This window comes from Phyllobates terribilis, unplaced genomic scaffold, assembly GCF_046119375.1.
Source record: "Phyllobates terribilis strain yellow unplaced genomic scaffold, ASM4611937v1 Scaffold_8__6_contigs__length_399053987, whole genome shotgun sequence".
Taxonomy (NCBI): domain Eukaryota; kingdom Metazoa; phylum Chordata; class Amphibia; order Anura; family Dendrobatidae; genus Phyllobates; species Phyllobates terribilis.
The window spans coordinates 375,809,871-375,836,317 of record NW_027362768.1 but is presented as its reverse complement, the minus strand read 5'-3'; the positions used below and the strand labels follow the sequence as shown (position 1 = coordinate 375,836,317).

General features: G+C 49.8%; 1 protein-coding gene across 1 annotated transcript in view; it reads right to left on the bottom strand.

Annotated features, from left to right (window-relative positions):
- CCDC174 (coiled-coil domain containing 174) overlaps window positions 1-19,060 on the bottom strand; it is a 28,699-nt gene extending 9,639 nt beyond the window's left edge. Inside the window, exons 1-4 of the mRNA XM_073644984.1 lie at window positions 18,908-19,060; window positions 14,694-14,798; window positions 14,413-14,513; window positions 1,064-1,122 (exon numbers count right to left, since the gene is read on the bottom strand). Of these exons, the coding sequence (XP_073501085.1) occupies window positions 1,064-1,122; window positions 14,413-14,513; window positions 14,694-14,798; window positions 18,908-18,949 (307 nt within the window). The 5' untranslated portion in view covers window positions 18,950-19,060. The remainder of the gene's footprint in view (window positions 1-1,063; window positions 1,123-14,412; window positions 14,514-14,693; window positions 14,799-18,907) is intronic.
- Window positions 19,061-26,447: the final 7,387 nt, after the last annotated feature.

Here is a 26,447-nt window from a genome sequence, read left to right as displayed (position 1 = left end):
AGCTGAGATCCGGGGTGACGCAGCGACACACACACACACACACACACACAGGCACAGCTGAGATCCTGGGTGACGCAGTGACACACTGTCATAATGCTATGCCATCTGAACCCGACATAAAACCTCACAGCTGAAGACTCAAGGCTTTAAGGGGAAGCAACGAGTCCAGATCCATATCTCTAGGTCTATCGGTTACTGTCCTGTGCTCTCCGTTCACCTGTCCCACCACCGCCGCTCTCTGTCCGGTCTGCTCTTTGGCTCATGATGTCCTCCATCTTCTCTGTGTCGGGGCTTCTGGTGCTTAATGCGCCTTCGATACACGACATGTTGTCTGAGCCGCTGACTAGGACTCAGGCGATGCACTTTGTGACGTCAGTGGTGTACACAGCGCCAAAAATCCCGATGCACAGAAGATGCAGGATACAGAGGAGAAGAGGCTGGAGATGCGGTGGCGGACTGGGGAGCAAAGAGGGGGATATATATTTTTTTACCCCTTTCATGAAATTCAGATTAAGGGAAATCAGAGTTTTTGGTGAAATTGAAGGGGAAAATAATTTACCTCCATTCTCTCATCTCTAGTTAGGACAAATCAGTATTATATAGGGGTCCCCCACTGAAGACCTCCAGAATACCGAAGACAGCAGAATCTCCATGATTGGCCATTTACTAGGAAGGACGTCACGTGTCACTACCTCCACTCCAAGGAGAGAAATCAGATCAGACTCCTGTCTCCTTAAAGGGGTTTTCCCACAAATCACCACTGGATGAGAAAGGTCTGATAGCTGGAGGCCGCAGTGATCACTAAAACCGGGTTCCTGACCCCCCTGGTCCTACGCCATGCAGGAGTTTGGTGAAACATCCAACACACACACACACACACACACACACACACACACACACACACACACACACACACACACACACACACGTTCCTATAGAGCGGCAGGGTCCGTGCCTGATCTCTTTAATATGGGGGTCACTCCGCTTTTAAGCCTTTCTCCCATTCTGCTGTTATCACAGGACATTTTAGCAGCCGGTAAGCAAGAAGACGCCGCACATTTACCAGGAAAGTCTCCCTTGGTCATCTTCTCGTACAGCTGAGCCTTCTCCTCCAACCTCCTCCTAAAACACAAAAATAAGACGTTATCAGCAGTCTGAAGCAGCGGCCTCAAAGCTGTGGTGAAACTACAACTCCCAGCATGCCCTAGTAGAGACACGCTCTTAGTGCATACTGGGAGTTCTAGGAAGAACTAGAAAGCCACAGGCTGAGAACAACTAATCCAAATGGTCGGCGCCGGGCTGAGGGCGATGCGCGGGCGGCGACCGTCGGCGCCGGGCTGAGGGCGATGCGCGGGCGGCGACCGGCGGCGCCGGGATGAGGGCGATGCGCGGGCGGCGACCGGCGGCAGACTACCCTGGCGCCACTGTAGGTGATTGACAGGTTTCTCCCAAAGAACAAGGCACATGACTGCCATACTTGCAGCATGAATTTATAGGGAATGGCTATGTCTACACTGCGAATTCATTAACCCTTTCATGTCTGGGCAGTTTTTCCTTGTTGCACTTTTGGTTTTTTCCTCCCCTTCTTTCAAGAGCCTGACTTTTTTTTATTTTTCCATCAGCCCAGCCGTATAAACGCTTGAGCGACGCCGTTCCCTTGATCATAAATGAAAGGGAAAAAAAAAAAAAAAAGTTTCTTAATGGGCTGAAATGGTCACTTTTCCAGTAGATGGAGCGGTGCGAGGACTTGTGTTTTGTCTGCTGAGCTGATGTTTTTATTGATACCAGCTTGGGGTATACAAGACATTTTGATTGCATTTTAAGACATTTTATTGTATATTTGAGGCGAGGAGCAACAACAACAAAAAAAATTAATTATTGCATTTCAATTTTTTTTTTATTGGTTAGAGTTTTACGACCGCTGCGATACCAAATATGCTTATTTTTTTTACATTTCTTTATTTTTGAACTGTGAAAGGGTGGGGGGGTATAGTTAATTTATTATTATTTAATTTCTTCACATTTAACTTTACATTTTTAGTACCTTTGAACCTGCAAATTAAATGTAGGACATCAACAATGCAGTCCTGGACAGGCCCCTTTTAAAACGTTATTCCCGAAAACATCATGTTATCCTGTATTAATAGGAGAGGGGATTAAATTGCTGATTGCTGGGGGTTTGACAGCCGGGATCCACAGCGATCCCATAAAACACCCCATTAGGAATGGAGCGGAGGTGCGTGTGTGGCATCCCAGGGGTCCTGTTGCCACAGTGGCATTGCCTCCCTCACAAGGGGTGATGCCATGCCTGGAAGACTCCCGGAGGCTCAGCAGCACATAGGGCCCAGCACCGCCACGTGGGGGGACACTCCAGGAAGGCTCGAGCTGCCAGCCATACGGGTGAGCACAAAGACGTTTTACTCAGGGACGAGGGCCACAGTACAGCTATAAGCAGCAGGGCCAAAGAGATTAGAGCAGAGGGAAGGCCTACAACTTCACCTGGCGAGGTGGATTAACAACTTGCTTCCAGGCCGCCCGGACCTCTATTACCAGCTAGTACCCGTACCCCGGTATGCCTAACCACCGCAAGTAAAGATAAGAGGAAACCGCCATTAAGTTGTGGACTGATTATTATCTGCGCCATCCCCTGCACTACACTGCACAGCAACATCTATAACATCACTACTTCCTGCCCTGGAGCTAAGCTCTGCCTGTGGAGAGCTGAACCAACTCTGCTGCGTCACCATCAGCTCCAGGGGATCTGCACCGCAGCGGCGGCTCCATATAGCCGCATACCACAGGTGGCGTTACGATCATTAAACTATAAACACTATAATCCCCTTTTCTCAATACGCCTTCCACGACAGCATTTTAGGATGCTGTCCACGCCCTATTGGGGGACAGGAACAGACAGAGTTTAAAAGCCCCTCCCCACCGTCAATCCCCAGTGTTTTCCTGTCCCCCTTGGGGCATGGAGAGATTCTGCAGTGCTGTCGGGCCGGCAGGGCAGCGCTGTATTTTTACCTGCGTTGCCGGGCAGTGGTCGGTCGGGGTGCTCCCTCCTCCACTTTGGGGACCACCCTGGCTTCCTGCGCCCCACTGAGGGTAACGCAAGCCAGGGGATCGTTCATGCCGGAGGACGCTCCTGCTCTCCGGCATCTCCTCTTTCCTGGAGCGCGGACGTTGCCATGCGCACGGGCATCCCCGCGCGCGCACCGGATGTGACGTCGACGCGTGCGCGCAACGGAAGCGGCGTCGCTACGGGCCCTGCCGCTCCGGCCTGAGCGTTCCATGCTGACATGTGGGTTCCACGCTCCTGAGCAGACGGGCGGTTTGGGCGGTCCCATCACTCCGGTCGGGGCGTTCCACGGGGGGACGCTGAATGGCAGGACCATCAAGGCCCATACCAACCCTGGATTGGCCCTTAAAGTGACCGGAAAGGGGAGGGGACTGAGGTCCCTTGCTGGGAGGCATGGTTTTATTTAAAACCCGCCTGAAGACACCAAAAGGTAAGGCTATTCCCACCATATTCCCACTATGGAAGGTGATTGGTCCTGTACCCCAGCATGCCCTCTGCTACAGTGAGTAGTACCTGGGTGGTCACTATGGGGTTATCTCGGCCTCTTTTTTTTTAGATGTCAATAGATCTCACCTCCTTCTAGTTACATGGGTCCCTTTCTCTTCCCCTTTCTTAGGAAGACAAAGCCCCCTCCGCTAAGAAGGATAAAGACCAGCCCCGTATATGTGGCATCGGTACCAAAAAGCTGTCCTTATCCTATAAGAAGTTGTGTCAGCCCTGTACGGATAAAAAAATTAGAGAAGAAAACCCCTCTCTGATCGAGGAGCTTAGATCACTCGTTAAACAGGAGGTCCAGGCCTCCTTTGCTGCCCTACCTGTCTATTGCTCCTCCAGGCACTCTCCCCCTAAGAAGAGTAAGATCCAAGACTTAGACTCAGATGTGGTCTCTATGGACGCTAGTAGCTCAGCCTCTGATGATTTTGAGGAATTGGCATCCGTGGGGCCTGCCAAAACAATAGAAACCGGTAGATATTTTTTCTCGGACAACTTAGAGGAACTACTGGACGCAGTTAGAGGCACTATGGGGTTGGAGGTTCCCTGTTCTGTTCAGGACGAGATGTTTAGGGGTCTTAAAACCAAGAAACAGACTGGTTTTCCAGTCCATGATGTAATTAGGGATCTCATCTGACAGGAATGGGAGTCCCCGGAAAATCGTCTAAAGCACCCCTTCGGAATTAAAATGTAACGGGTCTGGGAGGCGGAACCTCTGAGCTACTATACAAGGGGGCGGTCCTTGTAAGGGAGCGGGTGGCAATCAGGGATGACGGGCAGGCAGTCACAGCAGGTGACCGGGACAGTCTCTGAGTGGACGGGCTGGAGGTCACGGCAAGTGACCGGGGCAGTCTCTGGAAGAACGGGCAGGAGGTCATGGCAAGTGACCGGGGCAGTCTCTGGAAGAACGGGCAGGGAGTTACGGCAAGTGACCGGGGCAGTCTCTGGATGAACGGGCAGGGAGTTACGGCAAGTGACCGGGGCAGTCTCTGGATGAACGGGCAGGGAGTTACGGCAAGTGACCGGGGCAGTCTCTGGGTAAAGGGTAGGTACGACCTGTGATGGCAGAGCCTCCGGGTAGGCTAGCAGGCAGATGGTAGATGTGTGCTCCCAGGTGAGCAAGCGAGAGTCTCTGGAATGGTAGGTGGTCACAGCACGTGACGGCGAAGCCTCCAGGTAGGCTAGCAGGCAGGTAACAGGTGGGCGCTCCCAGGTGAGCGGGCAGGAGTCTCTGGAAAGGCAGGTGGTCACAGCACGTGACGGCGGAGCCTCCAGGTAGACTAGCAGGCAGGTAACAGGTGAGCGCTCCCAGGTGAGCGGGCAAGCTGGTCCATAGACAGACTGACAGGAGTTGGAAGGCAGACCGTCGGACCTCAGGCTAGCAGGCAGGTGACTGGATATCAGGCAGGACAAAGGCAGCAAGCTGGCAGGATTCTGGCAGGTAACTGGCAACGGGACCTGAGGGCTGAAGCACAGGTGCAAACAACATTGCTCGGGCACCTTCATTTTGGAGGAGGTGCCCTTTATATGGGAGGTCCTCCGGCAATTGGCCGGGGACTCCTTAGGACGGCGCGCGCGGTCCCTTTAAGAGAGGGGGTGCGCGCGCGCGCCCTAAGCACACTGCCGGGGAAGGAGCGCGCGCCGGAAGCAGCGGGGAGAGCAGCGCTGGAGGACGCCGCGCCAGGAGCGGGGAGGTGAGAGGGACGGCGTCTCTGCCTAGAACGGGGCAGAGACGCCGATGCTACAGTACCCCCCCCTTTAGGCCCCCTCTTTTTTAGGCCAGAAAGAAATTTTTCAAGGAGAAGCGGGGCGTTGATGTTCTCCCTGGGTTCCCAAGTTCTCTCCTCAGGACCAAACCCCTTCCAATCTACCAGAAAAAAGGTTTTTCCTCTTACCCTCTTGGAGGCCAGAATACTCTCTACCTCAAAGATGTCATCAGCGGAAACCGGAGCAGGAGGGGCACCTGGATTTTTGGAAAAAGAGTTAAAGACAACGGGTTTGAGGAGAGATACGTGGAAGGAGTTGGGGATCCGTAGGGTGGCCGGGAGTTTTAATTTGTAGGCCACAGGGTTAATTTGCCTGAGGACTTCGAAGGGGCCGATGAATCGAGGACCCAACTTGTAGGAGGGTACTTTGAGCCGCACATGTTTGGATGAGAGCCAAACCTTGTCTCCCGGACGGAATTGGGGCGGATCCAGACGTCTCTTATCAGCATATCTCTTCATCCGCTCAGAGGAGAGAAGAAGAGCGGACCTGGTGCTCTCCCAAATAGTAGAAAATTCGCTGACAAGAGACTCCGCAGCAGGGTTGTCCACAGAAATGGAGACAGGAAGTGGAATCCGGGGATGTTGGCCACCAACTATAAAGAACGGGGATTTGGAAGAGGACTCGCTCTCATGGTTGTTATAAGAGAACTCGGCCCACGGTAGAAGATTCACCCAGTCCGAGTGGTGAGCATCCACGAAGTGCCGGAGGTAGCTGGACAAGATCTGATTGATCCGCTCCACTTGACCATTGGACTGAGGGTGGTAAGCGGAGGAGAAATCCAGGGTAATGTCCAGCAGCTTACAAGTGGCTCTCCAGAAACGAGAGGTGAACTGAACCCCACGATCCGACACGATGTGGAGGGGCAGACCATGGAGACGGAAGATGTGGCGGATAAAGTCTTTAGCCAACTCGGGTGCAGACGGAAGACCAGGCAGGGGAATGAAGTGGGCCATCTTAGAAAAACGGTCAGCGACAACCCAAATGACGGTACAACCGGCAGAAACTGGAAGGTCGGTGATAAAGTCCATAGCGATGTGTTGCCAAGGAGCAGCAGGTACGGGAAGGGGCAGGAGATGGCCGGCAGGTAGATGTCGGGGAACTTTGTTACGAGCACAGGATGAACAGGCCGCGACGAAGTCTACCACGTCCTTACGTAGGGTAGGCCACCAGTAATGCCGGGCAATAAGTTGAAAGGTCTTTTTTTGGCCAGCATGGTCAGCTAGTTTAGAAGAATGTCCCCAGCGAAGAACCCTCTCCCGATCTGGCACAGCTATGAACGTCTTACCGGGTGGAAGACGAGTTAGATCCAAGGGAGCCACATTCATCACCTTGGAGGAGTCGATGATGTGCGTAGGTTCCTCCTCTTGATCGGAGGACAGGAAAGACCGAGACAAGGCATCAGCTTTGACGTTCTTGTCCGCCGGACGGAAATGAAGAGTGAAGTCGAAGCGGGCAAAAAACAACGACCACCGGGCCTGGCGAGGATTGAGCCTCTGGGCATTTTGGAGATATGCCAGGTTTGATCCGTGTAGATAATTACCGGGTAGAGAGCCCCTTCAAGCAGATAGCGCCACTCTCCTAGTGCCAATTTGATGGCTAGCAATTCCCGGTCTCCAATGGAGTAGTTGCGCTCCGACGAGGAGAAGATTTTGGAGAAGAAGCCGCACGTTACCATTCTCCCGGTAGAAGACTTCTGGGTGAGCACCGCTCCGGCTCCGGAGGAGGAAGCATCAACCTCCAGGTAGAATTGTTTATTACAGTCCGGACGGTGCAGGACGGGAGCAGAGGCGAAGGCTTTCTTCAGGGAAAGGAAGGCCTCCTCGGCTTCAGGCGACCATATCCTGGGGTTAGCCCCCTTACGGGTAAGTGCAGATATGGGAGCAGTCCGAGACGAGAAGTGTGGGATGAAAAGACGATAATTAGCGAAGCCCAGGAATCGCTGTATCGCCTTCAAACCTTCAGGACGAGGCCATTTTAGAACGGAAGAGAGCTTCTCGGGATCCATTTGCAGACCTGTTTGGGAGATGACATAGCCCAAGAACGGAAGGGAGGTCTGATCGAAGAGGCACTTCTCGTATTTGGCGTAAAGGTGGTTCTGCCGAAGCCTAAGCAGGACCTGACGAACATCCCTCCGGTGTGTGGGGAGATCCGGAGAGAAGACCAAGATATCGTCCAGGTATACCACTACGCAGGAGTACAGGAGGTCACGGAAGATGTCGTTGACTAGTTCCTGAAAGACCGCGGGAGCATTACAGAGACCGAAGGGCATCACAAGGTACTCGTAGTGACCGTCCCGGGTATTGAATGCCGTCTTCCACTCGTCTCCTTGACGGATACGGACCAGATTATACGCTCCTCGAAGATCCAGCTTGGAGAAGATCCTGGCGCCCTTGAGCCGGTCAAACAATTCGGAGATGAGTGGCAGGGGATATTTGTTTTTTACCGTGATGAGATTGAGTCCTCTGTAGTCAATACAGGGACGTAGCGAGCCGTCTTTCTTTTTGACAAAGAAGAATCCGGCTCCAGCCGGGGAGGTAGATTTTCGGATAAATCCCCTAGCCCGATTCTCTTCAATGTACTCAGACATGGCTCGGGTCTCGGCTGCAGATAACGGGTAGATACGCCCACGGGGAGGAGTGGTGCCAGGTACCAGGTCGATCGGGCAATCGTATGGCCTATGGGGCGGCAACGTCTCAGCTTCCTTCTTACCGAAGACATCCGCATAGGGCCAGTAGGGAGCCGGGAGACCAGGTAAGTTAGCTGGAGTAGGCTGAGGGCAAAGTGGACGGACCGGAACCAGGCAGGTCCTATGGCAGTCAGGACCCCATCGGAGTACTTCACCGGACCGCCAGTTCAATACGGGTTCATGTGTCTGGAGCCAAGGTAGACCTAGCAACAAGGAGTGAGAAAGTCCGGACAGCACATGGAATGAGATCTCCTCAGAGTGCAGCATTCCCACCTGTAGGGTTATAGGTTCGGTGACGAGCAGGATGGTCTCCGAGAGAAGTCTTCCATCCACGGAAGCAACTGACAATGGCTCCGCCAGGGACTTGGTGGGAATATGGTATCTCTCTACCAGAGACTGGGCGATGAGGTTTCCAGCAGCTCCAGAATCCAGATGGGCGAGTTCGAAGAGACGGTTTTCTCCCCAAGCAATAGACACCGGTAAGGTCAGAGACGGAGAGGACTTACTTTTGTCTAGGACGACCTCTCCGAGTGGTCCTAGACACTGGCGTTTCCCGGCTTTTCCGGGCAGGAACGGATGAAGTGCTTCTTACTGCCACAATAGAAACAGCTTCCCTCGGCTCGGCGAGATTCTTGGCGAGAACCGACCATCTTGGTCTGGTCGACCTGCATAGGCTCAGGAGAGACGGAGGGAGTGACGGGTTGCTGAAAAGTAGGAGCTAGGCGTGGAAACCTCCTCTCACGGGTGACCTCTTTGGCACGCTCCTGGAACCGCAGGTCAATCCGGGTGGCAAGAGCTATCAGGTCATCGAGGGTGGTAGGAATGTCCCGACCGGCAAGTTCATCTTTAATACGGCCGGACAGACCCTCCCAGAAGACTGAAACCAGAGCGTCATTATCCCAGGCCAGCTCCGAGGCAAGGGTACGGAACCGTATGGCATATTGGCCCACGGTGAGGCTTCCCTGACGGAGGCGTAGCAGTGACGATGCGGATGAGGTCTTCCGTCCGGGTTCGTCGAAGACTTTCCGGAAGGCCGTGAGAAAGGCAGGCAAGTTGGACACCAGGGGGTCTCCTCTCTCCCATAGAGGATTTAGCCAGGCCAGAGCCTCTCCGGTGAGATGGGACATGATGAAGGCAATTTTGGCCCGGTCGGAGTTAAACTGGTGGGACAGGAGTTCAAAGTGCAGGGTGCACTGATTTATGAAGCCCCGAGCCTGAGCGGAGTCGCCTCCGAAGCGAGGAGGTGCAGAAAGCCGGGGTCCGGGGTAGGATACCATAGTGTTGGTGGACAGCGGAGCTGTCGGATTGCGAATCATGGCGCTGGCGGAGGTTGCTGGCGGAGCAGTCAGAGTGTCCAGGCGAGAATTGACATTCCGCAGGTGACCCAGGATGGACTCCTGTTGGGACCTCTGGCGGGACAGTTCATGACACAGGTCCGAGAGCGAGGGAGCTTGGGTGCCACCGGGTTCCACTGGCCCGAGCAAACTGTAACGGGTCTGGGAGGCGGAACCTCTGAGCTACTATACAAGGGGGCGGTCCTTGTAAGGGAGCGGGTGGCAATCAGGGATGACGGGCAGGCAGTCACAGCAGGTGACCGGGACAGTCTCTGAGTGGACGGGCTGGAGGTCACGGCAAGTGACCGGGGCAGTCTCTGGAAGAACGGGCAGGAGGTCACGGCAAGTGACCGGGGCAGTCTCTGGATGAACGGGCAGGGAGTTACGGCAAGTGACCGGGGCAGTCTCTGGGTAAAGGGTAGGTACGACCTGTGATGGCAGAGCCTCCGGGTAGGCTAGCAGGCAGATGGTAGATGTGTGCTCCCAGGTGAGCAAGCGAGAGTCTCTGGAATGGTAGGTGGTCACAGCACGTGACGGCGAAGCCTCCAGGTAGGCTAGCAGGCAGGTAACAGGTGGGCGCTCCCAGGTGAGCGGGCAGGAGTCTCTGGAAAGGCAGATGGTCACAGCACGTGACGGCGGAGCCTCCAGGTAGGCTAGCAGGCAGGTAACAGGTGTGCGCTCCCAGGTGAGCGGGCAAGCTGGTCCATAGACAGACTGACAGGAGTTGGAAGGCAGACCGTCGGACCTCAGGCTAGCAGGCAGGTGACTGGATATCAGGCAGGACAAAGGCAGCAAGCTGGCAGGATTCTGGCAGGTAACTGGCAGGTAACTGGCAACGGGACCTGAGGGCTGAAGCACAGGTGAGACACAGGTGCAAACAACATTGCTCGGGCACCTCCATTTTGGAGGAGGTGCCCTTTATATGGGAGGTCCTCCGGCAATTGGCCGGGGACTCCTTAGGACGGCGCGCGCGGTCCCTTTAAGAGAGGGGGAGCGCGCGCGCGCCCTAAGCACGCTGCCGGGGAAGGAGCGCGCGCCGGAAGCAGCGGGGAGAGCAGCGCTGGAGGACGCCGCGCCAGGAGCGGGGAGGTGAGAGGGACGGCGTCTCTGCCTAGAACGGGGCAGAGACGCCGATGCTACATAAAACATAGGTTTCCATTAGAGGGTAAAGGTTTTGAGTGGGAAGTCCCTAAGGTGGACATCCAGGTGGCTAGGGTAGTGAGGAAAACCTCGCTTCCCTTTGAGGACTCGTCCCAATTAAAGGATCCTTTGGACCGCAAAATGGAAAGCATCCTTAAAAAATCATGGGAAACCTCCTCTGCCTCTCTCAACATCAATATTTTCTCGACTTGTGTGGCCAAATCCCTCTTCAAATGGCTGACCCAACTGGAGGAACATCTGTCTCAGGGCACGTCCAGGGCAGACCTGCTTGACTCCATCCCTCTCCTTCAAAAAGCCACAGGTTTCTTAGCGGACGCCTCGGCTGAGTCAGTCCGTATCGCGGCCAGGGCAGCGGTCCTGTCCAATATTGCTCGCCGTGCACTATCGCTCAAAACATGGAGTGGGGACGTCACCTCTAAAGTTAAGCTCTGTTCCATTCCATTCCAAGGAAAATATGTATTTGGCCCAGCCGTGAATGAAATCCTGGGAAAGGCCTCGGACAGGAAGAAAACCCTTCCCGAACAGGAACAGGCTAAGAAACGTTCCTTTTGGCCTTCCAAAGTCACCCCCCTCACAGTATAGAGGAAAGGGAAAATATGGACGCTGGAGCTATCCTAAAGGCGGCAAGGGCCGCAACATCCTTGTACCCCAGCAACAACACCAGCAGCAGGACAGGCAATGACTTGGTCCGTGTAGGGGGGCGTTTCTCTAATTTCTTTCCCCAGTGGCAGGCAACATCTTCCTGCCAGTGGATCCTCAATACCATCGAAGAGGGTCTTCTAATGGAATTCGAGAGTCACCCCCCCTCAGATCCTGAGGGTCACGTCCCTTCCTTCTCGGGGGGGCTCAGGAACTCCTATCGGTCACCCTAAAAAACCTTCTGAATTTGGGAGTGGTGTCTCTGGTTATCCCCTGGCCAGGAGGGGACGGGTCACTACTCAAAAATATTCCTAATACGGAAACCATCAGGGACCCCACGCATCATAAATCAACCTGAAGTCCCTAAACCATCACATCAAATACAGACGTTTCAAGATGGAGTCTATAAAATCAACTATTCCCCTAATAGGGAAAGACTTCGTCATGGCGACCATAGATTTAAAGGATGCGTACTACCATGTGCCGATTCATCCGTTCCACAGGCATCAGGGACAATTTAACAGTCCACTACCAGTACAACGTACTGCCCTTCGGCATCTCTTCAGCACCCCGGGTGTTTACGAAGATCATGGCAGAAGTCATCGCACTCATCCAGAAACAGGGCGTGTGCATAATTCCATACTTGGACGAAATGTTGATTGTCGCTCCTTCAGTAGCAACTCTCAATCTTCAAGTCTCTATAACCTTAAGAACCCTTTGGTCTTTAGGTTGGGTTCCAAACCTAAAAAAAAAATTGGAACTCCTCCCTTCATTAAGGAGGAAGTTCCTTGGTGTATTGCTGGACTCCAACAAACAGATGTCCTTTCTACCATTGGAGCATTAGACAGCTCTCAATTCCAAAATCTCAAATTTCAGACGCCAAGAGAGTCCAACGTTGAGAGCGACAATGTCTGTATTGGGGTCTATGGCAGCCTGTATCCAGTCAGTGTTGTGGGCCCAGGCCCACTCAAGGCCTCTCCAGGATCATATCCTAAGATCCTGGAACAGACAAAGGGACTCACTAAACAAACGGTTCAGGACCCCCGGTCGGATAAAAGCTTCTCTTTCTTGGTGGCCAAGCTCCCGAAATCTTCAGAGGGGGATTTCTTGGACCCAGGACCCTCTAATTACAGTGACTACCAATGCCAGTCTACGAGGCTGGGGAGCTATGGTGGCCCAGATTCCCTTTCAAGGCAGATGGAGTCCCAAGGTCAATGCCAGATCTTCCAACTTCAGGGAGCTAATGGCGGTAGAAAAAACGCTCAGAGCGGCAGTCGACTTACTCCAGGGTTCTCACATCAAGATTCTCTTGGACAACGTGACTACAGTTGCCTTCCTTCGTCATCAAGGAGGTACGAAGGTACACAGCCTAAAACAGATTGCAGGCCGAATATTTTTTTGGGCAGAACGTCATCTCCTATCACTTTCAGCAATCCACCTGAAAGGCTCAAACAACGTCCAAGCAGACTTTCTAAGCAGGGAAGATATCCCGCCAGGAGAATGAAGCCTGAATCATCAGGATTTTCCAGTCGATGGTAGCAAAATGGGGTCTCCCCGAGGTAGATCTCTTTGCCAGTCGGTCAAACGCAAAACTTCCCCGCTTTTCACTGGACAGACGAGACAATGCCATGAATTTGGACGCATTAGCCCATCCCTGGCATTTCAAGCTGGTCTATGCGTTTCCTCCGATACCGCTGATAGCAAGAACCATCCAGAAAGTCAGGAAAGAGAGAGTGGCAACAATTCTGGTGGCCCCTCTGTGGCCCAAAAGGCCTTGGTTTGGGGCCATCACTGAACTCTGCCTAGAGGGTCCGGTAATACTACCACAGGTCAACAACCTTCTCTCTCACGGGCCCCTGTTCCATCCCAATCCTCAGTGGCTAAACCTAGCAGCCTAGTTACTGAAGCCGAGATCTTAAGATCCAAAGGTCTCTCAGAAGAAGTTATAAAAACTCTTCAACAGAGTAGGAAGCCAGTAACCAACGCGATATACGGCAAAATATGGAAAAAATTCCTATCATGGTACGCTCCGGATACTCCTGATACCTCACATCCCAACATTGCTCGGATCCTTGATTTTCTACAGAGTGGATTGGAGTTGGGTCTCAAACCCAGCACTCTTAAGGTGCAGATTTCAGCCCTAAGTTCCATATTCGACCAAGATTTAGCCTCTCATAGGTGGATCAAGAGATTCATAACTTCAGCACTCAGACTTCACCCAAAAATTCAGTCTCAGGTCCCATCCTGGGATCTAAATGTGGTACTCAAGGGTCTAACCCTCTCTCCATTTGAGCCTCTATCCTCTAGCTCAATACAGACTCTCTCTCTCAACAAACTGAGTCTTGGAGATGGGATGGGAACCTATGTATACAGCACTCAGGGCAGAACAGAGGAAGGCAGGCGGCTAAATCCACTATAGCAAACTGGATCAAAAAGGCAATTGGGGAAGCTTATAGCAATCAACAAATGAATCCACCGATTGCCTTAAAGGCCCATTCTACCAGATCCACATCAACTTCATGGGTTGAAAGAGCGGGCGCTTCTACTGAGCAGATTTGCAGGGCAGCTACATGGTCTTCCCTTTAGACGTTTTCTAAACATTATAGATTAGACTTATCATCCACTAGGGATTTAGCCTTTGGTAGGAAAGTCCTACAAGCTATTGTCCCTCCCTAATAAAATATCGTTGGTATTCCTCCAATGCTGTCGTGGAAGGCGTATTGAGAAAATAGAATTAGTCCTTACCGGTAATTCAGTTTCTAGAAGCCTTCCACGACAGCATGAATTTCCCTCCCTTTGGACTCCATATAACTGTCAGGTAACCATTTTTCCAGGTGATCTTGGTAAACACTGGGGATTGACGGTGGGGAGGGGCTTTTAAACTCTCTATGTTCCTGTCCCCCAATAGGGTGTGGAGAACATCCTCCAATGCTGTCGTGGAAGGCTTCTAGAAACCGAATTACCGGTAAGGACTAATTCTCTTTTATTGACCGCCCTGGGTCACGGACCGGGTCACTGCCACTGTGACATCCCCTGCACCGACCGGCCCGGCACCGAGTACCCCACGGCCCATGGGCGCGTCACGTGCACTCTCTATGGGACTGCAGCGCTCCGACATCTCCAGCAGTCTCACAGACAATGACTGGAGCACAGGTCGGTGTGCGCGCCTCTGCTTCATGCCTGATGGTACTGTAGTTTCCTGTTCTCGGGATCTCCCGAGTTACTTAAAGTTGAAGTTTAGTAAAGAATTGGACCTGGATTTCTCCAGCGAGTCGTCCTCCTCGGTCTTCTCCTCCACATCCCTCTCGGCTCGAGCAGTGACCCCGACATTCTGCTTATTCCAGATGTTGGGTTTCTACAGGAAAAGTGACACAAACATTTTATTAGTTTTCGATTTCATCTGAAGTTTCAGAATATTTTGTATTTAAAATTCTCCACACACAACGGCGTCCTGAGAGCCCCCCCCATCGCTGTGGTGCAGCCGGAGATCAGCAGCTAGGTCCCTGTCCACTGCGCCGGCTTGGTCTGTACTCACCTTGGGGATGGCTCTGGGCTTGGGGGCGACACCGGCTTGTTTCGAGAGCTTCTCATGCTTGAATTCCTCTTGTTTACGGAAAAGTTCAGCTTTTAAGTCGACCAACTGCAAAAAAAAAACAAAAAAAAAACAGAAACAGATAAAACGAGGTCAAGAAATCGTTCAAATCGAAGAAAAAGCAAAGAAAAAAAATCGCCTGCAGCAAAACGACAACCAGACGGCTCCAAAATCCTGCAATCTGGAATGAAAAGTTTTACAAAGTCTGATAATCCAATCTTAAAATTCAGGATGAGAAGCAAAAGCCGAGAGGGGAAATCGCCTCTGCTGCCTCTTACAAGGAGTCCATACTGGTCTATGGCCGTCTGATAATCCGGAATATCTATAATATAAACGGGGATGCGTCCCTCTGTCTGAAGCCTCAATAGACTGCGCATGCGTGACGCGCACTCTGGCTCCAGACTGAAGAACGCATCCAGCCGTTACAGGTAAGAGGAGAGTATGGCGCTGGAGATCGCGGTATGTGTAGACACTGAACGCATATCGGGATCTCCGGCGCCATACTTACATACTTACCTGACTGGGAGGAGCGTTGCCGCGGCGCCTCTCTTTGCCGGAGACCAGGGCAGGAGTGAGGCATCGGATTGGCGCATAGCGCTATCCGGCACCATTTTACTGAAGACATATTTGCAGTGTGTCTTCAGCAAAATGGCGCCGGACAGAGCGGTGCTCCGGAGCCGCACTCCTCCCCCGGCAGAACAGGACACAGAAGAAAGGGGTGCCACGCATACCATTATTGGGGGGGGGGGGGTGAGGGGTGCCACGCATACCAGGATGAGGGATACCATGTATACCAGGATCGGGATGAGGAGTGCCACGCATACCAGGATTGGGGGTGAGGGGTGCCATGCATACTAGGATAGGATGGTGGGGACAGGAGGGGGGCAGCACAAATACCAGGATGGGAGACCATATACCAATAAAAATGCTCGCCACCAGGGCATAGAACGGGTTCAATAGCTAGTCCCATATACCCGGGCATGTCACCTGCCCCGATACAATGTGACAGGAGAGGAGAGAGAGAGGGGACTCTGCCCCGATACAACGTAACAGGAGAGAGAGAGGGGACTCTGCCCCGATACAACGTAACAGGAGAGAGAGAGGGGACTCTGCCCCGATACAACGTAACAGGAGAGAGAGAGGGGACTCTGCCCCGATACAACGTAACAGGAGAGAGAGAGGGGACTCTGCCCCGATACAACGTAACAGGAGAGAGAGAGGGGACTCTGCCCCGATACAACGTAACAGGAGAGAGAGAGGGGACTCTGCCCCGATACAACGTAACAGGAGAGAGAGAGGGGACTCTGCCCCGATACAACGTAACAGGAGAGAGAGAGGGGACTCTGCCCCGATACAACGTAACAGGAGAGAGAGAGGGGACTCTGCCCCGATACAACGTAACAGGAGAGAGAGAGGGGACTCTGCCCCGATACAACGTAACAGGAGAGAGAGAGGGGACTCTGCCCCGATACAACGTAACAGGAGAGAGAGAGGGGACTCTGCCCCGATACAACGTAACAGGAGAGAGAGAGGGGACTCTGCCCCGATACAACGTAACAGGAGAGAGAGAGGGGACTCTGCCCCGATACAACGTAACAGGAGAGAGAGAGGGGACTCTGCCCCGATACAACGTAACAGGAGAGAGAGAGGGGACTCTGCCCCGATACAACGTAACAGGAGAGAGAGAGGGGACTCTGCCCCGATACAACGTAACAGGAGAGAGAGAGGGGACTCTGCCCCGATACAACGTAACAGGAGAGAGAGAGGGGACTCTGCCCCGATACAACGTAACAGGAGAGAGAGAGGGGACTCTGCCCCGATACAACGTAACAGGAGAGAGAGAGGGGACTCTGCCCCGATACAACGTAACAGGAGAGAGAGAGGGGACTCTGCCCCGATACAACGTAACAGGAGAGAGAGAGGGGACTCTGCCCCGATACAACGTAACAGGAGAGAGAGAGGGGACTCTGCCCCGATACAACGTAACAGGAGAGAGAGAGGGGACTCTGCCCCGATACAACGTAACAGGAGAGAGAGAGGGGACTCTGCCCCGATACAACGTAACAGGAGAGAGAGAGGGGACTCTGCCCCGATACAACGTAACAGGAGAGAGAGAGGGGACTCTGCCCCGATACAACGTAACAGGAGAGAGAGAGGGGACTCTGCCCCGATACAACGTAACAGGAGAGAGAGAGGGGACTCTGCCCCGATACAACGTAACAGGAGAGAGAGAGGGGACTCTGCCCCGATACAACGTAACAGGAGAGAGAGAGGGGACTCTGCCCCGATACAACGTAACAGGAGAGAGAGAGGGGACTCTGCCCCGATACAACGTAACAGGAGAGAGAGAGGGGACTCTGCCCCGATACAACGTAACAGGAGAGAGAGAGGGGACTCTGCCCCGATACAACGTAACAGGAGAGAGAGAGGGGACTCTGCCCCGATACAACGTAACAGGAGAGAGAGAGGGGACTCTGCCCCGATACAACGTAACAGGAGAGAGAGAGGGGACTCTGCCCCGATACAACGTAACAGGAGAGAGAGAGGGGACTCTGCCCCGATACAATGTAACAGGAGAGAGAGAGGGGACTCTGCCCCGATACAATGTAACAGGAGAGAGAGAGGGGACTCTGCCCCGATACAATGTAACAGGAGAGAGAGGGGACTCTGCCCCGATACAATGTAACAGGAGAGAGAGGGGACTCTGCCCCGATACAATGTAACAGGAGAGGAGAGAGAGAGGGGACTCTGCCCCGATACAATGTAACAGGAGAGAGAGGGGACTCTGCCCCGATACAATGTAACAGGAGAGGAGAGAGAGAGGGGACTCTGCCCCGATACAATGTAACAGGAGAGGAGAGAGAGAGGGGACTCTGCCCCGATACAATGTAACAGGAGAGGAGAGAGAGAGGGGACTCTGCCCCGATACAATGTAACAGGAGAGGAGAGAGAGAGGGGACTCTGCCCCGATACAATGTAACAGGAGAGGAGAGAGAGAGGGGACTCTGCCCCGATACAATGTAACAGGAGAGGAGAGAGAGAGGGGACTCTGCCCCGATACAATGTAACAGGAGAGGAGAGAGAGAGGGGACTCTGCCCCGATACAATGTAACAGGAGAGGAGAGAGAGAGGGGACTCTGCCCCGATACAATGTAACAGGAGAGGAGAGAGAGAGGGGACTCTGCCCCGATACAATGTAACAGGAGAGGAGAGAGAGAGGGGACTCTGCCCCGATACAATGTAACAGGAGAGGAGAGAGAGAGGGGACTCTGTCCCGATACAATGTAACAGGAGAGGAGAGAGAGAGGGGACTCTGCCCCGATACAATGTAACAGGAGAGGAGAGAGAGAGGGGACTCTGCCCCGATACAATGTAACAGGAGAGGAGAGAGAGAGGGGACTCTGTCCCGATACAATGTAACAATCCCTCAGCTGGGAGATGTATAAGCGCTTGTTCACATGTTGCAAATCATACGGACGCCTTCTCCACTACAGGATGGACGATGATCCCCGCCAGCTTCAAAGCAGTGCATGTTCGATCACCACTGGTGGACAGCAGAGGTGGCCGGTAACCAAGGCAACGAGTCAAACAATAACATTAAAAATGCCTCCGGTCCTGAGAGCAGAGAGGAATTTTAACACGTAAATTGCAGAGTTTTGAGTTTTTACAAGCACTTTGTTATTTTCCCTCGTGTAAGATGCCGAAATGTCCTTGTAAAATTCATGAATTTTGGTATAAAATTTTTGCAAACGGATTTCATTAAAAATGTTTCACCATTTGGCTTCCTCTGATGAGGAGTTTGCAGCTTTATCGATTTACAACCACAGACCGCATCAATGTTCAGCTTGAACTTTGCAGGGGTCATAGATCAGCTGTGAGGGGTAAAGGAAGTTATAAATAAAGTTCCAAAATCCCCTCAGAAGGAGCTCCCTGACAGAGACTCAGTTAACTCAATCTGGGGCCAGCAATGTGCAGGGAAACAAGTAGCTTGAAAAACCCAAATGGGGAAACAATGTTAGTGAAAATATATATTTTTTTTGCCCAAATTAAATGCTTTAAGTAGAAAAATAAACCCTAATAGTAACCTGTCAGTATTTACGACAGACGCACCGCAGCCAGGCCGTAACTGAACATTACAGGAGAAGCCCCGCACTCACCGAGGACGCAGTCACATCCAGCAGCTTCTTCTTTTTATCCATAGCCAAAACACAAGAGATCGCAGCTTCCTCACCCGCCCGACATCTACGTTACTAACACACAGCCGTAAAGCGACACTTCCAATAACGCGAGATTTGGGCGCCATATTGTGAATGGAAAAGCGACGTCACGCCGCACATGAAATAATTGACGCAGCTGAAGATCCGGCGCCATGTTGTGAAGGTCATAAAAGGCGACTCCTCTCATCTTGACTCCTTTTCAGAATATGATGGTTATATTGTAATGTTTGAAGAAGAAGATAAGAGGAGGTGAATTATAAAAAGGAATATGAGCGGAATATGGAACAGCTGCACATAGCAGCCAATCAGGACTCAGCTTTAAATTTTTCATAGACATGAGAGCTGGATTCTGATTGGTTGCTGTGGGAGACCATTCCACATTGTGTTTCTGGGAAAAAATGACTATGGCCATACCTGACAGGACGCACTGGGACTTGTAGTCCGACATGTGACAGGAACATGTCTGGTAAATAGTAACAGTATTCAGATTTAAGAATAATCATGAGGCGGAGTCCGCAGTCTCGTGACTTTCAGGCACATTAAAGCTGGCCGCTTCCTGTATACATATATAGAATTTTTATTGTATACATGTAACTTTCTGATGACTTTTTACTCTGTTTTACAGGAGGCGAGATGACAGCAATCCTGGATTATTTGTTGTCCCCTTATAAGATAGAAAACAATAGCCGCCAGCTGTCCAGAACCTGCAGACACAATACTGGAAAATATGGAGTATCCCAGCCTGAAAGCGTGAGCCGTGCTGCAAAGTGGGCGAATGGTGCGGCACACGGGTGAGTGGGCCACGGGCGGTCTGGAGCGGGGGGGTTCTGGAGAGTGGGCCGCAGGCGTCCTGGAGTGGGCCACGGGCATTCTAGAGTGTGTGTGTGTGAGGGGGCTCTGGAGTGGGCTGCAGGCATTCTGGATCGGGGGGGGGGGGGGGGTGTTCTGGAGTGGTGCTGCGCAGGCGTCCTGGAGTGGGCCGCAGGCGTTCTCGAGTAGGGGGGGGGGTTCTGGAGTGGTGCGCAGGCGTCATGGAGTGGGCCACAGGCTTTCTGGAGTAGGCCCCAGGCGTCCTCGAGTGGGGGTGGTTCTGGAGTTGTGGAGTTGTGCACAGGCGTCCTGGAGTGGGCCACAGGCATTCTAGAGTGTGTGTGTGTGTGTGTGTGGGGGGGGCTCTGGAGTGGGCTGCAGGCATTCTGGATGGGGGGTTCTGGAGTGGTGCGCAGGCGTCCTGGAGTGGGCCACAGGCTTTCTGGAGTGGGCTGCAGGCGTCCTCGAGTGTGTGTGTGTGTGTGTGTAGGGGGGGTTCTGGAGTGGGCTGCGGGCGTTCTGGAGTGGCTTCAGGGTATTCTGGAGTGGGGGGGGTTCTGGAGTGGGCAGCAGGCGTTCTGGAGTGGGGGCTTCTGGAGTGGTGTCGCAGGCGTTCTGGAGTGGTTTCGGGGTGTTCTGGAGTGGGTGGGGGGGGTTTCTGGAGTGGGCAGCCGGCGTTCTGGAGTGGGGGGGTTCTGGAGTGGGTTGTGGGCATTCTGGAGTGGTTTCGGGGCGTTCTAGAGTGGGTCACGGACGTTCCCAGATGAGTCTGGTCAGCGGGACTTAAACATCCCAATTCCATCAACAGAAAAGCTAATAAATATGGAAAAAGTTTGTGACACCTCAATAACATTAGGATTTTTTTTTATTTAATAATAAATTTTCTACCAATGTTGGAAAAAAAAAATTCTTACTTAAAATCATTCTTGCAATATAGTTTCATTAAAAATGTTTTACAGATCAGCTGAGAGAAGCTCGGAGAAAGACAAAACAGTCAGGGCTCATGCAGATGTCCGTGAATATCAGTCGGACCGGCCGCGGGTCTCCCTACCAGAGCGTGAGCGCTCCATATACTTTTATGAGGCTGTCCCGCTCGGGTCCGGAGAGCTGCAGCAGTCAGTCCATGCATTGCAGTCCGTCCTCAGACGTCTCATTTAGCTCTTACAAGCCCGCCTCCCCCATGACGATTCTCCATTAACCCATTTTGCATCCAGCAATACACCGCGTAACACGGAGGTTGCAGAAGGCAAAAGGTGCAACATTTAAACACAATTAAAAATGATTTTTAGTCAAAAATACATGCATTAAAATATGTCTCCAACAATAGACAACCCTTTTTCCCAAAGGAAAAGAAGTCACTTTTGTTCTTTTTTTTTATTCTTTGTTAACCCTTACGTTATCCTCTTTTAATACACTGCGGTTGCTATTGACAGTCGCATCTAAGGGATTGAAGAATTATTCCCACCATTAAATGTCACCAGCTTTTCACTGTATAACCTGCAGATTGGGGAGGAGGAGGTTTGACTTCTGGGACCCTACTGATCCCTGGAACGGGTCCATGAAATGCCCCATTGGAGTGATGCCCAAACATATACACCACGCTCTACATATTCTCTATAGGACAACCGGAGATAACTGAGCACAGAGCTCCGCTTTACCTGGATCCCCATGCCCCGATGGGGCATTTTACAGCTTTGTTCTTGAGATCGGAAGGGTGTGGGGGATGTCTTGGCAGCCAAACCAGCACCGACCTGCATGCTATCACCTATTCTTAGGATAGGTCATCATGTTTTATGTCGGTTATTACCCTTTAAGCATCTGGGATGCGGTCCAGCTCCTACTGAGGATGGTGAGATTGGGGTAACTTCATGTCACTTCACGTTAAAATGTTTTTCTTAACATCATAAATTGTTAAAATTGCAGTGCTTGTGAAAACATGCAACTTTGCAATTTATTTGTTATTAAAAATCTCTCAAGAATGGAGGGATTTCCAATTCCATACTTTACTGTTCATTGGCTAGCTTACCAGCCACCTCTGCAGTCTATCAAAGGTGGTCAGTTTCCAAGGTGAGTATTTCTGGATCTGGCCAGACTGATTGCCCCCTTACACTCCTGCCTCTGCTTGCTGTGTTGGAGAGTGTACTGTTCAGGACACCAGTCAGAGACCTCTCATACAGCTACATTAGATCCCTTGCTTTGCACTGAGGAGGGGCAACACCCTGAAATATGTGTCTGAAAATAGAGATTCTGGTTTGGCATTTATCCTAAAACTTGGGGCAAGGCTTGTTAAAGGGTCAATATTGACTTTTAGGATTGCTACTTCCAATGCGAAGCACTAGAATTCAAGTTCTCTTCCTCTCTGTACATTTAATTTCTCAGAGGAGCATTGTACGGCCTATAAGTCTCCTTACACTGACATGTCAGGAATGTCACTCTCCACAAGGAGAGTGACACGAGTGTAGCGACAACCCCATTAAAGCAATTTATGTTGTGTCTCTCAGCTAAAGCTGCTGCCTACTATGCTAGAGGACGTGAGTTTCATTCATAGGAAGGACTAGACTATACCCCAAGGATACATATGAGTGAAAACTTAAAAAAAAAAAGTTGAGAAAACCCCTTTAAAGTGACCCTATCAGCCGATACATGTTGCCCAATCTCTGTGCAGCTTTATCTGGCTCTGGCTATGTTTGACATGCCGCTGGGGACCGAGACCTCGCTGTAGGCAGAGACCTGTCAATCCAAGGCAGCGGGTGGGGAGAGGCTGCCGGGGAGCCTCCTGTGTGACTGGTCTACGGCTGACAGGTTCCCTTTAACTACATGACAGGAAAAGGAGACGAGCCACAAGCAGTTTGCACCATTTTTGCAAACGTAAAATGAAACGTCTCGTCAGTATTGATAAATTAGATTTTTTTTTAGTACAATTACACCACTCCCAGCATTTGCACCACAGCACTTTTGCTAAGTGCACACTGTGATCCATTCCAAAATATTGGAGCATTAACAGACCCCTGACAGATCTGTATGTCAGGAGCATATTGTGCATGTTGTGTTTGGGGTGACAGGTCCGGCTGAATCTCCTGTGTGCCCTTTATGTACCATGTCCAGCCGTACTGTAAATCCCCAGTATACGGCTATTGATTTCTCTGCTCCATTTCGTTATCTTCTGTCCGTCTTGTCCTGGATTCTCATCTCTCCCGCGAGTCTCAATCATTCGCCGGCAGTGGAATCATTTCTGCTCGTCTCATGTCACCGACTTCTGCTCTCACCGGGATAGTTATGGGTGTGAGACTGCGGCAAGATGGGGAAAAAAAAAGTAATAATTTGTTGTTTTTTTTTTTTAGCTTGTAGTATGTCGGTGCAATCTATTTCTCCCCATTATCAGCCATGTCAAATCCAATAGGATTAGATAGAAAACTCCTCAAACCCACTACTTATATCACATAGAACCTATTTACTGCACTGTTAGAAAGTCCACTCTTAAAGGGGTCCTCTCAGTAAGGAAAGCTAAGTGCATACCCTATTGTAGGCTTATACCCAGCCCAGGACACACTTTTATTATCCAAATGGGAACAGCTCCTGTTCTGGCAGATCAATCTCCATCACGTCGGCCATGTGTTTTAGTGACTGATGTGAAGATGGCGCAGGGGACGTGTATCACCATTAGTTTTCTTCTGCAGTTCGCCAGGGATTTCTGAAGCTAAATGTTAGTGCTTTCCCTTTAAGGCTAAGTTTAAAGGGATATCTCCAACATAGACATTTATGACTTCTCCTGTGTCTGGCCTCACCTCTGATACACTGTGACAACACCACATGTAAATACAGTCTTAGGCGGCTGCATTATTCCTCTGTTTGTGAGCTTTATATATAAAACCGAGAGAGAAAATAGTATAGCTGAGATTGTAGCTCTATGGGGGAAGTCAAAAGGGGCTTTCATTTTCAGCTGCCAGAGGGGGAAGGAGACTGATTCTGTCTAATTCTGCAAAAGAAAAAAATGAAAACTGTATTTTTTTAATGCTGTAAACACTAAAATGTACTTTACACCAGCTAATTACGTAGTGGATTGATTAATAGTTTTATTAGCTTCTTCTCTATCATGCAGGAATGGTCGCCATCAGACCCCTTTGTAATGAAATTCACGTGTAAAAAGTGAGTTCCCCACTTATCACGTAATATTGTTATTTTTTTTTTCCAGATTAGAATCGAGAAGCCATTGATGTTGTTAAAAGCCTATTACATAACTATGGACGGCCATGCTTCCATGGGTTAATAGCCCTCTCCAGTTTGCCGTCTGAACCGCACAATTATAATTGCATCGGAGATGCCGAACTCATCTCTACGGTCATTTCCTCTGAAAATAACTGTATTCCCAACACGGCCTCAGAGAGAGGAATTCTTGTCCAATACCCAATGTCATTAAGGGAATCATGTTATCAGATGTCCGCGGGCGGAGCGAGGACGCAGCTATTGTTGTGCAGTTCTCACCGTTATGGGGCACATTGCAGCTAAAGTCACAATGAGACAAAGGCTTGGACTTTTTCTACAGTCATTGTCTGCAGATATTATTAATATTGAGGAGACAGGAAGTAAAATAATGGCGGCCACAGACATACAGAGATGTCACTGATACACACATGCATTTATCTAACTACTCACCTAAAGGCAACACCTGTACCAGTATTTTATACTGTAATATTGCCCCCTATGTACAAGAATATAACTACTATAATACTGCCCCCTATGTACAAGAATATAACTACTATAATACTGCCTCTATGTACAAGAATATAACTACTATAATACTGCTCCTATGTACAAGAATATAACTACTATAATACTGCCCCCTATGTACAAGAATATAACTACTATAATACTGCCCCTATGTACAAGAATATAACTACTATAATACTGCCCCTATGTACAATAATATAACTACTATAATACTGCCCCTATGTACAAGAATATAACTACTGTAATACTGCCCCCTATAGACAAGAATATAACTACTATAATACTGCCCCCTAAGTACAAGAATATAACTACTATAATACTGCCCCTATGTACAAGAATATAACTACTATAATACTGCCCCCTATGTACAAGAATATAACTACTATAATACTGCCCCTATGTACAAGAATATAACTACTATAATACTGCCCCTATGTACAAGAATATAACTACTGTAATACTGCCCCCTATAGACAAGAATATAACTACTATAATACTGCCCCCTAAGTACAAGAATATAACTACTATAATACTGCCCCTATGTACAAGAATATAACTACTATAATACTGCCCTCTATGTACAAGAATATATCTACTATAATACTGGCCCCTATGTACAAGAATATAACTACTATAATACTGGCCCCTATGTACAAGAATATAACTACTATAATACTGCCCCCTATGTACAATAATATAACTACTATAATACTGCTCCTATGTACAAGAATATATAACTACTATAATACTGCCCCCTATGTACAAGAATATAACTACTATAATACTGCACCCTATGTACAAGAATATAACTACTATAATACTGCCCCCTATGTACAAGAATATAACTACTATAATACTGCCCCCTATGTACAAGAATATAACTACTATAATACTGCACCCTATGTACAAGAATATAACTACTATAATACTGCCCCCTATGTACAAGAATATAACTACTATAATACTGCACCCTATGTACAAGAATATAACTACTATAATACTGCTTCCTATGTACAAGAATATAACTACTATAATACTGCCCCCTATGTACAAGAATATAACTACTATAATACTGCACCCTATGTACAAGAATATAACTACTATAATACTGCCCCTTATGTACAAGAATATAACTACTATAATACTGCTCCTATGTGCAAGAATATAACTACTATAATACTGCCCCCTATGTACAAGAATATAACTACTATAATACTGCCCACTATGTACAAGAATATAACTACTATAATACTGCCCCTATGTACAAGAATATAACTACTATAATACTGCTCCTATGTACAAGAATATCACTACTATAATACTGCCCCTATGTACAAGAATATAACTACTATAATACTGCCCACTATGTACAAGAATATAACTACTATAATACTGCTCCTATGTACAAGAATATAACTACTATAATACAGCCCCTATGTACAAGAATATAACTACTATAATACTGCTCCTATGTACAAGAATATCACTACTATAATACTGCTCCCTATGTTCAAGAATATAACTACTATAATACTGCTCCCTATGTACAAGAATATAACTACTATAATACTGCCTCCTATGTACAAGAATATAACTACTATAATACTGCTCCCTATGTACAAGAATATAACTACTATAATACTGCTCCTATGTACAAGAATATAACTACTATAATACTGCCCCCTATGTACAAGAATATAACTACTATAATACTGCTCCCTATGTACAAGAATATAACTACTATAATACTCCTCCTATGTACAAGAATATAACTACTATAATACTGCTCCTTATGTACAAGAATATAACTACTGTAATACTGCCTCCTATGTACAAGAATATAACTACTATAGTACTGCCCCTATGTACAAGAATATAACTACTATAATACTGCCTCCTATGTACAAGAATATAACTACTATAATACTGCCCCTATGTACAA